We start from the raw sequence: 12,843 nt of genomic DNA on the forward strand, positions 1-12,843 counted from the left end.
TGTTGAAACTTTTAGAACTAGTGACACCACACTGCTCATTCAGCCCAATAAGATGCCTATGTACCTAGCAAGGGATCTGGGTGAAAGTTTCTACTAGAGGCCTAGTAATGAGACATGAAGAGATGGAGGAGAGGCAGACCTGGGGAAGATCTTAAGTGGATGAAGCTGTGGAATGCTGAGGTTATTGAGAGGACTGTCCATATTGTACAGAAGAAGAGAGGAAGAGCAGAGGGTGGGGTGGGAGCTAGTGTGAGACCTTTGGTCCGAGAAGCAGAGGAGAAAGGCCTCTGCAGGGGTCTGCAGGTCACTCAGTGCCAGGAGGCAAGCTTCAATAACATGCAGTCACTGCGGGAAGGAGTGTTGAGGATGAAGGTGGAGCAGTGCCATCAATGTGTTGTGTGATGACCTTGGAGAACTTTTTCAATCAACTAGTAAGGAAGTAGAGGAACAAGAAAAACAGGAATGATAATAGGAAATTTTTTCTATATACATTTTAACTGTTTGATTTTCAGTTCCTAGACCATGAGAGCAGTGTTAGTATATCTTTATTACCCATAACACTGCACATAGTAAACATCCAGTTAAGATAATTGCACATCTGAATGACACTCTGTTACCAGCAGTGCCTGCACACATAGCACTGGTTAAGGACTAGCAGAGGTTGTTGGGTGAGGCTGGAGAAAGGGGAGGAAAATGTGCTGTTGAAGAGCTGTTATCCTTTGTTTTGAAATTTGAAGGAGACTTTCTTGTTCTCCTATTTCATTTATTCGTTATAGCTCCCTTGCTTCCAAAACTGACTTTGAGGCAGCTGAAGTGTGGCTAGAACGAAATATGAAAGTCTTTAGTATGTCTTCCCTTTTCTGCCATTCTTTTTTTCTTTTTCTTTCTTTTTCTTTCTTTCTTTCTTTCTTTCTTTCTTTCTTTCTTTCTTTTAATTAAAGAACTAAGGGATATCTTGCTAATGTGGTTTTTTGGGGCTATTTTTTGGAATGGAGAGGATAATCTGTCTTCCGAGCTGCCCAGTTCTCTATTTGTCTTGAACTATTTTTAACTTGTTTTCCTTTATTCCACGACACTGCTTATAGGGGCAAGTAAGAAATACACCACACAATGTTTATTTCAAATGAGGAATCACTGCTTCTTAAACCAACGATCTTTGTGATTTTTTTTTTCCTTTTTCCAGGATCAGAATTCAGGCCATAAATGAAATTGGAGCTGGACCATTTAGTCAGTTCATTAAAGCAAAAACTCGGCCGTTACCACCGTTGCCTCCTAGGCTCGAATGTGCCGCTGCCGGGCCCCAGAGCCTGAAGCTGAAATGGGGAGATGGTAACGCCAGGACGCACGCAGCTGATGGCACGGTGTACACACTGCAGCTGGAGGACAGAAACAAGAGGTGAGGGCCTGAGGCTTCATCCGAAAATTCGATGGCTTTGGGTTGTGGGATGGAATCTTCCTTGTTCATTTGTCCTCTGAAGCACTCTTCCTCCTTGTTGAAAGACTCCCTAGGTATTTGGGTCCTGCATTTAATACCCAAAGTTGCACCCTCCATTCTCCATTTGGAATTTTCTAAATTAACATTCTCGTGATCCTGATTTCCCTACATGTGATAATATATGTGTTTTTTTCTTTCATAAAGCCAGAAAATGGAGAGAAATTATCCAAAAAGAAAATGGTCGAATTCAAGTCCATGCTGTTTAATAGTGTTATATTAGTCACGAGTGCAGAGGGAAATAAGACTCAGGAAAAGATGTTAACCTCTTTAAATATTCAGTAACCATCCGGACAAACAGGTTTACCAGTCTGAAATAGCTGTGGTGATGTACAGATGGGGATTGTGCTCTGTAACTATGGGCAATGCAATATAATATCAAATTAACTAGAGCAAATAGGAGATTCTTTATAAAACTCCATGCTCAGGAACACTCTTGGCTACAGAAATCAAATACAGCCTTTCACATAGTATTTATTTAATCTAACTTTATTTCCTCTGAAAATGGCCGATCAGAAGATGGGCAGCTGAACTGTATTTAGGAATAATTCAGATGCGTAGCAAAAGTTAATGACAGAAAGTTCTGTTACCAAAAGTTCAAATGAGAGAATCAGCTGAAGGAGGTAGGAGATGAGCATAAAACCAAGACAGCCTGATGGAGTAGACATGCTGCCCCTTCCTGTGCACACCTGCCAAAGCACAAACCAGTGTATGTGGAAGTAAGTGTTCCTGTTATTTCTTCTTCATGCATCACAGTATCCTGCTCTTTTATATGGGGAACTGGTTCTAATTAGCACAGAGACCCCTGTCCAACCTCTACCTCTGCTCTGTACTCGAGTACTCGGATTCATGTGAGCTCAGTGGGGTCCTGCTGTGTGGAAGGCACTGTTTGAGGTGGGCCCTCGGGGACACCAATCTCAAGAACGAAAGCAAGGCCCTGCTTCCCCCTCCAGAAGCATAATATCAACCTACAAATAGCCGTAGAACACTAGTGCCATTGGAGAAAAGCGCTCTGGGAGTTTGAAGGGGGCAGACTTAGGGAATAAAGTGCAGAGACTGGTTGGTTGCAAAGATCAGCAACAGCTTTTTGAAACACATAACATTTGAACTTGACATTGGAGGACCTGGAAAACACAATAGTCCGACATAGAAGGAAAAAAGTGATCGTCCTTTTGGGAATGAGTCCCAGTGTAGAAAGGACAGAGAAGGTAAGGCTTCTTTTGGGGAGGTTCATTAGAGATTAAATTCATACTCATTCACAGACAAGACCATTTATCTTACTGTGCTGTGTGCTTTTGGATGCATTTTTCACGGGCTCATTACTTTACTGGTAGGAGACTCCTTGACCTTACTGGCAAGAACAGGAATTATGTACTAACAGAAATCATGATAAATATATAAAGCTAGCATTTGGGGAAATTTGTACATGAGTCTCTTTTTTTCCTGGGCTTTTGGCTTACATTGTTGGCAGGGAGAACCTTCCTTAGAAAATACCTTCTAGTTGTACTGTTTAGAAGAAGTGAATCCCAGGAACATTTTTGAAGCTGGTGGCAGAATTGGGATCAGAGCCAGCACCTCCTGACTTCCCCATGCAGCTGCCTCTACTATTACCTCCAAGAATATGGGAAGAATGACAGCTGTCCACCAAACCTGCCATCCCCAGTGTGCTGCAGTCCTGCCCTCTGCAGGGCAGCCACCTGAGGTGCCTTGTACAGAGAACTGAAGAGATGCTTAGAACAAAATCTCCATGAGCAAATAAGAATGCTGGTCCAAATAAGAATGCTGCTGTGAGACATTTAAATATGCCAGACAGAAAATAGTGTAGAGTCTAGTAATCAATACAGGCTCCTTCCTCATAAAAAAAAAAAAGAAGAAGAAAACAAAAAGGGGTGGGGGGGCTGGCTTGTTAATCAAATAAATGACTTGCCTAAATTTAAATGGCATTTTAAGAAAACTTACCATTAGGAGCAGTGTTTTTCTTAATTTTATGGGCTAGAGTCCAAATTTATCTTTTTCTAAATTAGATTTGTCAGTGCTCCCAGAAGTTATTAAAGTAATAGGAATATAGAGCATAATAAATTCTCATTCCATTTGTGGAATTATTTTCCTGGGATTTAAAAGGATGAAATTGACCTAATTTGAGTTTGAAGATGACCTTCCTTAGTGTCTTGAAACTGCGCTCTTGTAGTGAATGGCCCCCTGAATCCAAGCCTTTAACTTTGGCTCTTGAGTAGTGAAGATCAGGGAGAAACACTTTGAGTTGGATAGATCATAATACTTGTTCTTAGACAGCTCTTTGTCAATTCTCATCCCCTTGAGGTTCTTTAGGACTTGGATCTGGCCTGTCCAGTCTTTTCTTCCAAAGTGACAGCTGTCTTTTTCATTGAACTTGTGGTTGCAAGAGTGGTTTCTAGTTGTGGCTTTGGGGAAAAGTGTACACATTCTTTAGCGTGTGTATTGATTTCATTAAGCGCTAACAAGTTCCTATTATGGATGTGGCAAAAATATTATATATCCTGCTGTGGCCAAGGTGAGAATCAGAGTTAGGTCTGATTGTGGTTTTAATGTACTTTCTTAGCTGTCAGCTCTCAAAATATTTCTTTTGCCATGTTCGCTTGTCTCACCAGTCACTGTGGGCATTTAGAAGGAGGGCTGCGGTGTCTGAGTCTTGTCGCTGTCCTAGCCAGCCAGTGCAAGAAATCTGAGTCTTTAAACATGTTTTGCAACAGAAGCACAGTGAAAATGAATAACTCCCTGCTTGGTAATTGTCAGATTAAAGAGTTGAGTTGATTTCAGCTGCTAAACTATTGCTCCTGCGTTTTCTGCATCCATGAAATACAAAGGGGTTGAACTAGAAGCTGAACTCTGAGATCCTTGCCACCTTTTCACCTTAAAGCAGTGAATCTTTGTAGATTATTTGTGAGCTAAATCCTATATAAAAAGATGTCTTTTGTAAATGATTAGAGAATGTTATCTCTTTTTTTCTTCATGTTTAATTTCTGCTTTTGACAAATAAGAAAACTAGAAGAAAGATACTAACTTTCCTTAAGAGTGACCACTTAATGGGCAAAACCGCTAAGGTTTTACATCTGTGATCTGCTGGTTTATTATGTTTAATTTATATACCTCATAATCAAAAAAATCTGAAATGACCCAGAGATTTCTAAGTATGCCGTTTGGCCAAAAATATATTTTCAGACTTTCTAAAGGACACTACTATTTATTGAGCACCTACAAAGTGCCAGGCATTGAGAGCTTTATCTACATTATTTAGTTCTTGAATAGATCACAGTCTGGTCGGGGATAGGTAGAAGAGGCAGCAAATCATGGTGTGGAGGGCTTAAAGACTGACACATGCACAGAGTGTTGAGGGAAGGTAGAAGAATGTCATGTACTTTAGGCTTAAAATTGAACAGAGAAGGCTTATTAGAAAAGGTAACAAGTTGGGTGAGTCTTAAAAGGGAATCAGTCTTATAACCTCATGCTGGAGAGCCTTAGGATGGAGACCAGTGATAAGGACTCAGGATTGGGTGGAAACCGAGGATACAATCTCCAGAGAACAGAAACATGCCCTGGGTCTTTCTCCATGTAAATGCCTTTCTATTCTGGTACTTTTACACTTGGATTTTTTTTTTTTTATCTTAAGTTTGGGGCTACTTCATGTAAATAAAAGGGATACCAGAAGGGCACCTTGCCCAAATCCTTGCCCCAAGGTAAGTCAACCTAGAATTCATCCCAATCACCTGGAATTGCTGTGTAGAAAGTTTTCCCCCTTGATCAGTACATTTGTTTCCCATGCATTCAAGATTTTGACCCACAAGATTCCCAGTCCAAGGTCACTGACTACATATTTACGTAGCAATCTCAAAGTAGGACTAAGTTTATCCGTAGCAGTTATATTATGATTGCTCAGTCAATTTTTTTTTTTTTTTTTTTGCGGTACGCGGGCCTCTCACTGTTGTGGCCTCTCCTGTTGCGGGGCACAGGCTCCGGACGCGCAGGCTCAGCGGCCATGGCTCACGGGCCCAGCCGCTCCGCGGCATGTGGGATCTTCCCGGACCGGGGCACGAACCCACGTCCCCTGCATCGGCAGGCGGACTCTCAACCACTGCGCCACCAGGGAAGCCCCAATTTTTTTTTTAATTACCGCAGTGTGCTAGGTCTTGTGAAGTATGTAGCCTGTCTATAAGGAGCTTATCTTGCTGAGAAATTAATGTGAAAAAGTGAGCAGACAGTACAAGAGTTTTTATTTAATTTCAACAGAAAAACAAAAATTATGTTAGTTTGGCTAAGAGTGATTAAGTCTATTATTCTTAACAGATCTAGCAGAGATCCAAATGTCTTTGGTTCCTATGTATGCAAGAAAAATATATACCCAAAAGTAAACATTTTCATAATGCTGTGCTAACCGAATCCAGGGATTAGCATAACAAGATCAGCTCATGCATTTTAAGATTATAATGTGTAATGATGATTTTGAAGATGCATTTGTCTGTGTTATTGAAATGAAATGTTATGCTGCCCTAACAGAATTTGAATTGATGCTGATTCTCGTCCTGACCCTGTGGGTCCCTGTTCCTGATAATTGTACACAGCACTGAGGCAAGAGGAACTTAAGTTCCAGGAATACATTTATGGTTAATCTGTTGTTCAGGTTACCCAGATAGCCAACGTATTTTAAAGCAAGACTCCAGCAAAATGGGGATGGCCTAGAGGGCTCTAATAGAATGGATAATTGCCGCTTGCTCTCCTTTTAACTCAGCCCTTGTGCCTGTGACACTTTTACCTTTAGCCAGCAAAATTGGAGGGGCTGGGCTTCCCTGGTGGCGCAGTGGTTGAGAGTCCGCCTGCCGATGCAGGGGACACGGGTTCGTGCCCCGGTCCCGGAAGATCCCATATGCCGCGGAGCGGCTGGGCCCGCGAGCCATGGCCGCGGAGCCTGTGTGTCCGGAGCCTGTGCTCCGCAACGGGAGAGGCCACAGCAGTGAGAGGCCCGCGTACAGCAAAAAAAAAAAAAAAAAAAAAAAAAAATTGGAGGGGCTATGTGATATGTACAGTATGACTGCCTGTTTGCTATTAGAGAGGGATGGAAAATAATCTGCATAAAGAAACCCTAAAAAATTATACACCAGGCAACTAACAAAAGTGGCCGGGGTATATGAGCACTACAGGAGTGAACTTTTTTTTTTTTTTTTTTTTTTTTTCTTTTTGCGGTACGCGGGCCTCTCACTGTTGTGGCCTCCCCCGTTGCGGAGCACAGGCTCCGGACGCGCAGGCCCAGCGGCCATGGCTCATGGGCCCAGCCGCTCCACGGCATATGGGATCCCCCCAGACCGGGGCACGAACCCGTATCCCCTGCATCGGCAGGCGGACTCCCAACCACTGCGCCACCAGGGAGGCCCGGAGTGAACTTTCTTAATGTATGCCTATTATAGAACAAACTCCTGCTTATATTTCTCAGAGCATACTGCTGAATTAATGAAATAGCTGTAACACGACTAACTCAGTGCCCACAAAAGACCCTCGATATTAGCTTCCTTTGCTTTTCTGGAGGAGTCCCCAACGCACATGACCACCCTTGTTGGATAAATGGCATTTTTATATTGCTTTCAGTCACCAGAAGGCAGTTATGGTTCTCGACAGGGGTGTTAATTCTCTGTTGTAATCCCAGATCTGTTACTGAGTTTCTAGATGACTAGAGGCATGTCCCTTAACTTCTTTTTGCCTTAGTTTCTCCCTTTACAAAATGCAGCTAGTGATACCTGTCTTCAGTCCCTGATTGATGGGGAAAAAGCATTTTCATTTTTTTAAAAAGGAGCATAAAGATTCATCCTGCAAAATAAAGACTATCGCTAGCTTATTCACTTTCAGGCTAAAATGTTCTAAGGACAGCCCAAGGTGAGGATTGGTAAATGAACTATTTGAGATCTTAATTAGACCAGAAGTAGAATTCAGACTACAGTTTTTTCTTCTATTTAAAAATAAATAAGTAACAGAATGGAATTGGATAGCATTTTCCTCTCCATTTTTCCTAAATGAGGTAAGATTGAGATAAGGCCACTAAAATAAAAGTAGGCTAACAGAAATTTGGAAGACTCTGTGAAGACTATGCCTGAAGATGAGATTCACTGCACGTATTTGAAAGCAAAGTAGAAGAATGGAAAGTTTCAAGGTTCTCAGGTGGTCTTTAGAGAGTCTAGTTATACTTTCTTTGAATATAAATAAATTTCTTTTTTGATGTATATCAGTAAGTGCAGTGCAGACAAAAAGAATCAAAAATAGGAATTTTATTCTATGTACAGATTTTCATCAGTAGCTATGGTGACATTTTATTTCTTAGAAAAGGATCATAACCAAAACATATTGCGGCCTGATTACTCACAAGCCATGTGGAGCTGGGGACATGGGGGTTAGGAAATTAACTCCTTTTCTCAATGGTCTTTTGGAAATTGCTCTCGACACTTGAGCATTCAGTCTCCAAACTGGGACTCTCAGCAACATCAGAACCAGTTTTGGAAAAGCATTTCTTTGCCTCAGGTGTCCTCATGTGATGCCATCTGCTGCCATCTGCTTCTGCATAGACATGGCGGGACTCAGTGTTCTTTGTGGAGTGAGGGCACATACTATTCATTCCTGTTTTGAACATCCTCCATTCCCAAACGTCACTTCAGTAATGTAGGAAATTCACACACACACAATCCATGGAGCCCAGGGAAATTAAGAAAAAATAAAGGCAATGACATGTCATTGCTAAGGAATATAGCCACATTGAGCTTACTAAGAGTGTTAATTTGTGATGTTTTGAAATGTGCCATTTGCAGCCATTTGTGGACCACAGGCCGTTTTAGGTCAGCAGGTTAGATCACTTTGAGGAGTAAATATTAATGGGCTTCTGTTAGCCTGCACTGGGTAGACAGCAACGAGGAAATAAACATACAAGCCTCAGCATTATCTCTTATTTTCTACTGTGAATTTATTATACTCCATCCAGAGAATTCTTGGAAGTTTCTTTTGAAACAAAACTGTTTTAAGGAAACATTTTAAAATTAATTCTTTGTATATCATCATTTTCCCCTAAAATGATTTTCTTTTTTTTTTTTTTTTTTTTTTTGTGGTATGTGGGCCTCTCACCGTTGCGACCTTTCCCGTTGCGGAACGCAGGCTCAGCAGCCATGGCTCACGGGCCCAGCTGCTCCGTGGCATGTGGGACCCTCCCGGCGTGCCCCTGCATCGGCAGGCGGACTCTCAACCACTGCGCCACCAAGGAAACCCTAAAATGATTTTTAAAAACATTTAAAGATGTAACATGTCTGAATTTCTTCCTTCAGTTGCACTTCAGTGCAAAAAAGTTATCTTTCACAATATTAAAGCCTAAAATACTGAGGTTGAAAGAATTTCTTGAAAATCTGGTTGTTTTGCCTTCCTAGTGTATATTTAATAACAAATCATAGAATTTACTTGGTCCTTTCATTTGGATCTCAGAAAAATTCCTGCCAGGTGAATAAGACAATTATTATCCCAAGTGTCCAGAAACAGCCTGGAGAGTTATCGATTTGTTCATCATGAAGGTAACAGACTCTGCATTGTGGTCAAGGTCTTTGTACCTCTTTGTACCCACCATGGAGTACTCTGACAGGCAAGCCGAATAAGCATATTCATTTTGTATTCATAGATATGTAAAATATTTTTTAAACCACTGCCAAATTACCAAATTAAAGCCCACATGTTTTTGTTACCTTCAGAGTGTTTAGTTTCAAGAAGACATTATAGTCAAAGCTGAAGCCAGTTGGGGGCAAAGCCATAAAGAATTCATTTAGACCGTAAACTTTCAGTGACCCACCGAACGTTCTGCTTCCCCTTCCAAGTAAACATTTGTTTTAGTACATGAGAGCATTTCTCTCCGTTTTTCCTCTCCCTAAGTAAAAATGCCCAAATTTCCATAAATGGCCAGCATTTCTAGAGGACCTGCTGCTCCATCTTCATCTGTTTTCCACAGCTGTTCTCCGCCTGGGTTTTCCAGGACAGGGTGGATGGTATTCACATGCACAGCTTTCTCTCCAGCTCCGGAAAAACTAAGGGAATGTAAGTGAGAGGGATGCCGTCCGGGGACATCCTCAGGTTTCTCCAGTGTTGAGAAACGAGGTAAATCATTCATGAACCTTGGTGCTTTGTTATTACAAACAGTAACCACTAATGTTGATCTAGCACTCACAAGTGCTAGGCATTTTGTAATGGGTTCTCTCTGCATTATCCCATTTAATTCTCACAACAACTCTCTAAGGGGGTCAGCACTGTTATCGTGCCCATTTTACACAGGAGGAAACAGCTTACTTGGCTATAGAGGTGAAGACCACCAGGCTGTTGAAGCTGAACTCAAATCCAAGTCTGCTGTCTGCAATGATTGTTATTACCCGCTGTACCTTCAGCCCCTGCACCAATGGAGCAGCACCACAGCGGAGCCCCAAGGTGTTTCCACACCTGTCCTCTTACTTGGCCTTCACAAGAGCCCTAGGTCATGGGGCTGATGCCTCCAAATGTATGTGGCTCTGGGCAGCAGGGGTTGAGGATGGAGTACAAGACCTCTCAGAGGCACTGCCGGTGTGGGCCCAGGGCTCCAGGGAGACCTATAAGGGGCTGTGATACCACAGAGGGTCCCTGTGGCTACACATGCCTCAGCCTGAACTGATACTAAAATTACTCAGTGGCTTTATTGAGCATGAACTACATTCTAGGAACCATACCTATATATTGATATAATTTCATTATGTTTCTATAGCGTAGGAGCATTCATGTAATAAAAATAACAGGGAGCATTTCACGTACACTCCTTGGTCACCAGATTAGATTAATTTATTTGGGGGAGAGCTATATGTCTAGCACAGGCCATAACAGATGTGGCAGGACAAATTCAGATGGACCTCTTCCTGCTGGAGCATGAACTGGTTGTGGCCCCAGCAACCTGGAGAAAGGCCTGCATGGTGGGAGTTAGCCTGATCAGGATGGTTGGTGGTGCTCACGGTGCAGGGTCTGGAGCCATTGGGTACCCTGTATTGAACTCTTACTACGTGTCAGGCACAGTGCTAAGCTTTTTCCCCACATTTCTGCATTTGGCTCATCAAAACGATCTATGAGGTGGATACTGTCCCTGTTTTGCAGATGGAGAAATGATTAGCAGGTGCGAGCTATTTGGCAGCCTTACGGGCGGAGCTGAGATTCATGGCCAGTCTTCCTGGGTCCAAGTCCCCGTGCCCCACCCCTTGACACCAACAGTGTGGAGGAGGCAGGGGGAGAGGTGAAGGGTGGCCCAGTGTTTACCAGGCAGCATAGACCAAGGGGTGGCCCAGGGGAGTGCAGACTCCCCACATAGTGCATCCCTTGTCACCTGGGCCACCCGCATGGGATTGAGCAGTCGAGGGAATGACGTAAGGGGGAGGAATAGCCGTCGGGACGGCTGGATGGCCACTGTTCTCCTCCTCTTCATGGCAAAGCCTTGCTCCAAGCTCTGAGTCCTTGGTTGTTTTAAAATGTGGAGTCTTCAATCATTGTGTCTTGGGACGTGTAGCATGTTTAATTCTGTCACCAAAGGCGTCTGGCTTACTTATTAATGAATTTTAAAATTAAGTTGGCCTTTTTAAAACAAATATTTGATGAATATTTTTATTCCCTCCTGGAGTGGTTCTAGCCACAGGGTGTTAACCTATGGAGCCTCCCAGAGAGGCCATCACGCAACTGGCTGTAAATCACTGGCTCTGAAGAAAGAAGGTTCTTTCTTCTCCTGCCTCTTGGAGTGATGGAAAATAATTACAGAATTGGGGTGAAAAAGGGATTATATTTTTTGTGTTGGCTTGTGTGCTTTTATTTCGTTTTAGTTGGTCTTTATTGTTTGAAAGAAGTTACTGTCAGCATGTACAGAAAGAAGCTTAAGATCAACAGATATTTATTTGAGGCCTACTCTGTGTAGGAACTGGGGCTTTTACATGAGTTTCCACACTGAATCCCACCAGTCTCGCGAGGGAGGTGCTCTTGCCTGCACTTCACTGACAGGTCTGGTGGGAGGGTAAACAGCCAGTGTGTGTGCAGAGCAGCCTCTCTGACCCGCCACCTGGGAGGAAGGAAAATAACCTCGGTGTTAGCTGTCTTCTCAGCATTATGAAATGATTATAACTAACACATATTGAGTGATTATTACATGTCAAGACTGCTCTAAGCACTTGTACTAACCCATTTAAACCCGGGCTGGGCTCTCTCACTAGCTTTATTGCACTGTCCCTGGAGGCAAACAAATGCACTAATGGCAACATTGTAAAGTTTTTCAATCACCTGTTCCACGGTGCTTTTTCTAAATAGGAATGCAACTTTAAACCATTAATAAAATGCTGTGGTACAAGAGGAAAGCAAGAAAAAGGAACAAAATAGCTATTCCAAAAACAGCAGGTTTTGATGAACTTGAAAATTGGAATATTTGAAAATATGCTATTTGCTCAGTTTAGATTATACTACAAAATTAGAGTACTGAATCTGCTTCAGTAAGTTTCTTTGTGAATGTGAGTGCTGCTGCCTACATAGATATACTGAACTTATTTCAAACGGAAATACTCTTCTCAGAGCAGCACGGATGAGGAAGCAGTACTATTGCTAGCAGTCCTCTCCAGACTCCTTTAAAAACCCGGCTTTACTGCAAGTTTGTAATGAAGATGTAACACTTCTACTTCTTATACCATGACTTCCATTTTGCGGTATAAGTAAGGGCAATTACTCTGGTTAGAGATTCTAGCCTGGGTGAGGCTGAGTTAATAAATAGCCTCTAGCATTAGCAAGGGGTATCTTCATTAAGGCGGTAATGTGTCAGGAGTGCTAAGTAGGTTACCATGGTATTTGGGTTTTAGCCTGGACTCTGTCTTTTCCTGAAATTAAAAATGTTCATTCTTCAGTAAAAGGTGCTTCCTTACACAGCAAAGCAGAGGAACATTAAATAGGTGAAATGACTGGGGCTCAGGAACTCAACTGCAAAGGCTGATTAATGCATGGATACTTTAAGATAAGTATTGACTCTGACAGGTTTTGTAAAAAAGCTGTTTAATCTCTGTCTCCTTCCATCCATCTGGAGGGAATGTTCGCTAGCATGTGGAAAAGCTGCTGCTCTCCTTCAGAAAACCCTGCCCACACACAGGACCAACTAACCCACAGGATTAAGTCTAATTCATCTCTGAGTACACAGAGTCTAGCACACAGCAGATGTTCAAAAAATGTTTGCTAAATGAGTGCATAAATTCTGCTTACCCTTAGGCCAAATCAGCCTAAGAGACATTTTGAATTGTGTGTGATTCTATCACTGCCTGACTTCGAGCAGT

At 42.4% G+C, this 12,843-nt stretch overlaps 1 protein-coding gene across 4 annotated transcripts in view; it reads left to right on the top strand.

The window, feature by feature from the left end:
* The window catches only part of FNDC3B (fibronectin type III domain containing 3B), a 353,074-nt gene that overhangs the window by 323,009 nt on the left and 17,222 nt on the right, over window positions 1-12,843 (top strand). For all 4 annotated transcript variants that reach the window (XM_060099137.1, XM_060099141.1, XM_060099138.1 and 1 more), the window contains one exon: window positions 1,184-1,396. In XM_060099137.1, the coding sequence (XP_059955120.1) occupies window positions 1,184-1,396 (213 nt within the window). The remainder of the gene's footprint in view (window positions 1-1,183; window positions 1,397-12,843) is intronic.

This window comes from Mesoplodon densirostris, chromosome 5, assembly GCF_025265405.1.
Source record: "Mesoplodon densirostris isolate mMesDen1 chromosome 5, mMesDen1 primary haplotype, whole genome shotgun sequence".
NCBI classification, from domain to species: domain Eukaryota; kingdom Metazoa; phylum Chordata; class Mammalia; order Artiodactyla; family Ziphiidae; genus Mesoplodon; species Mesoplodon densirostris.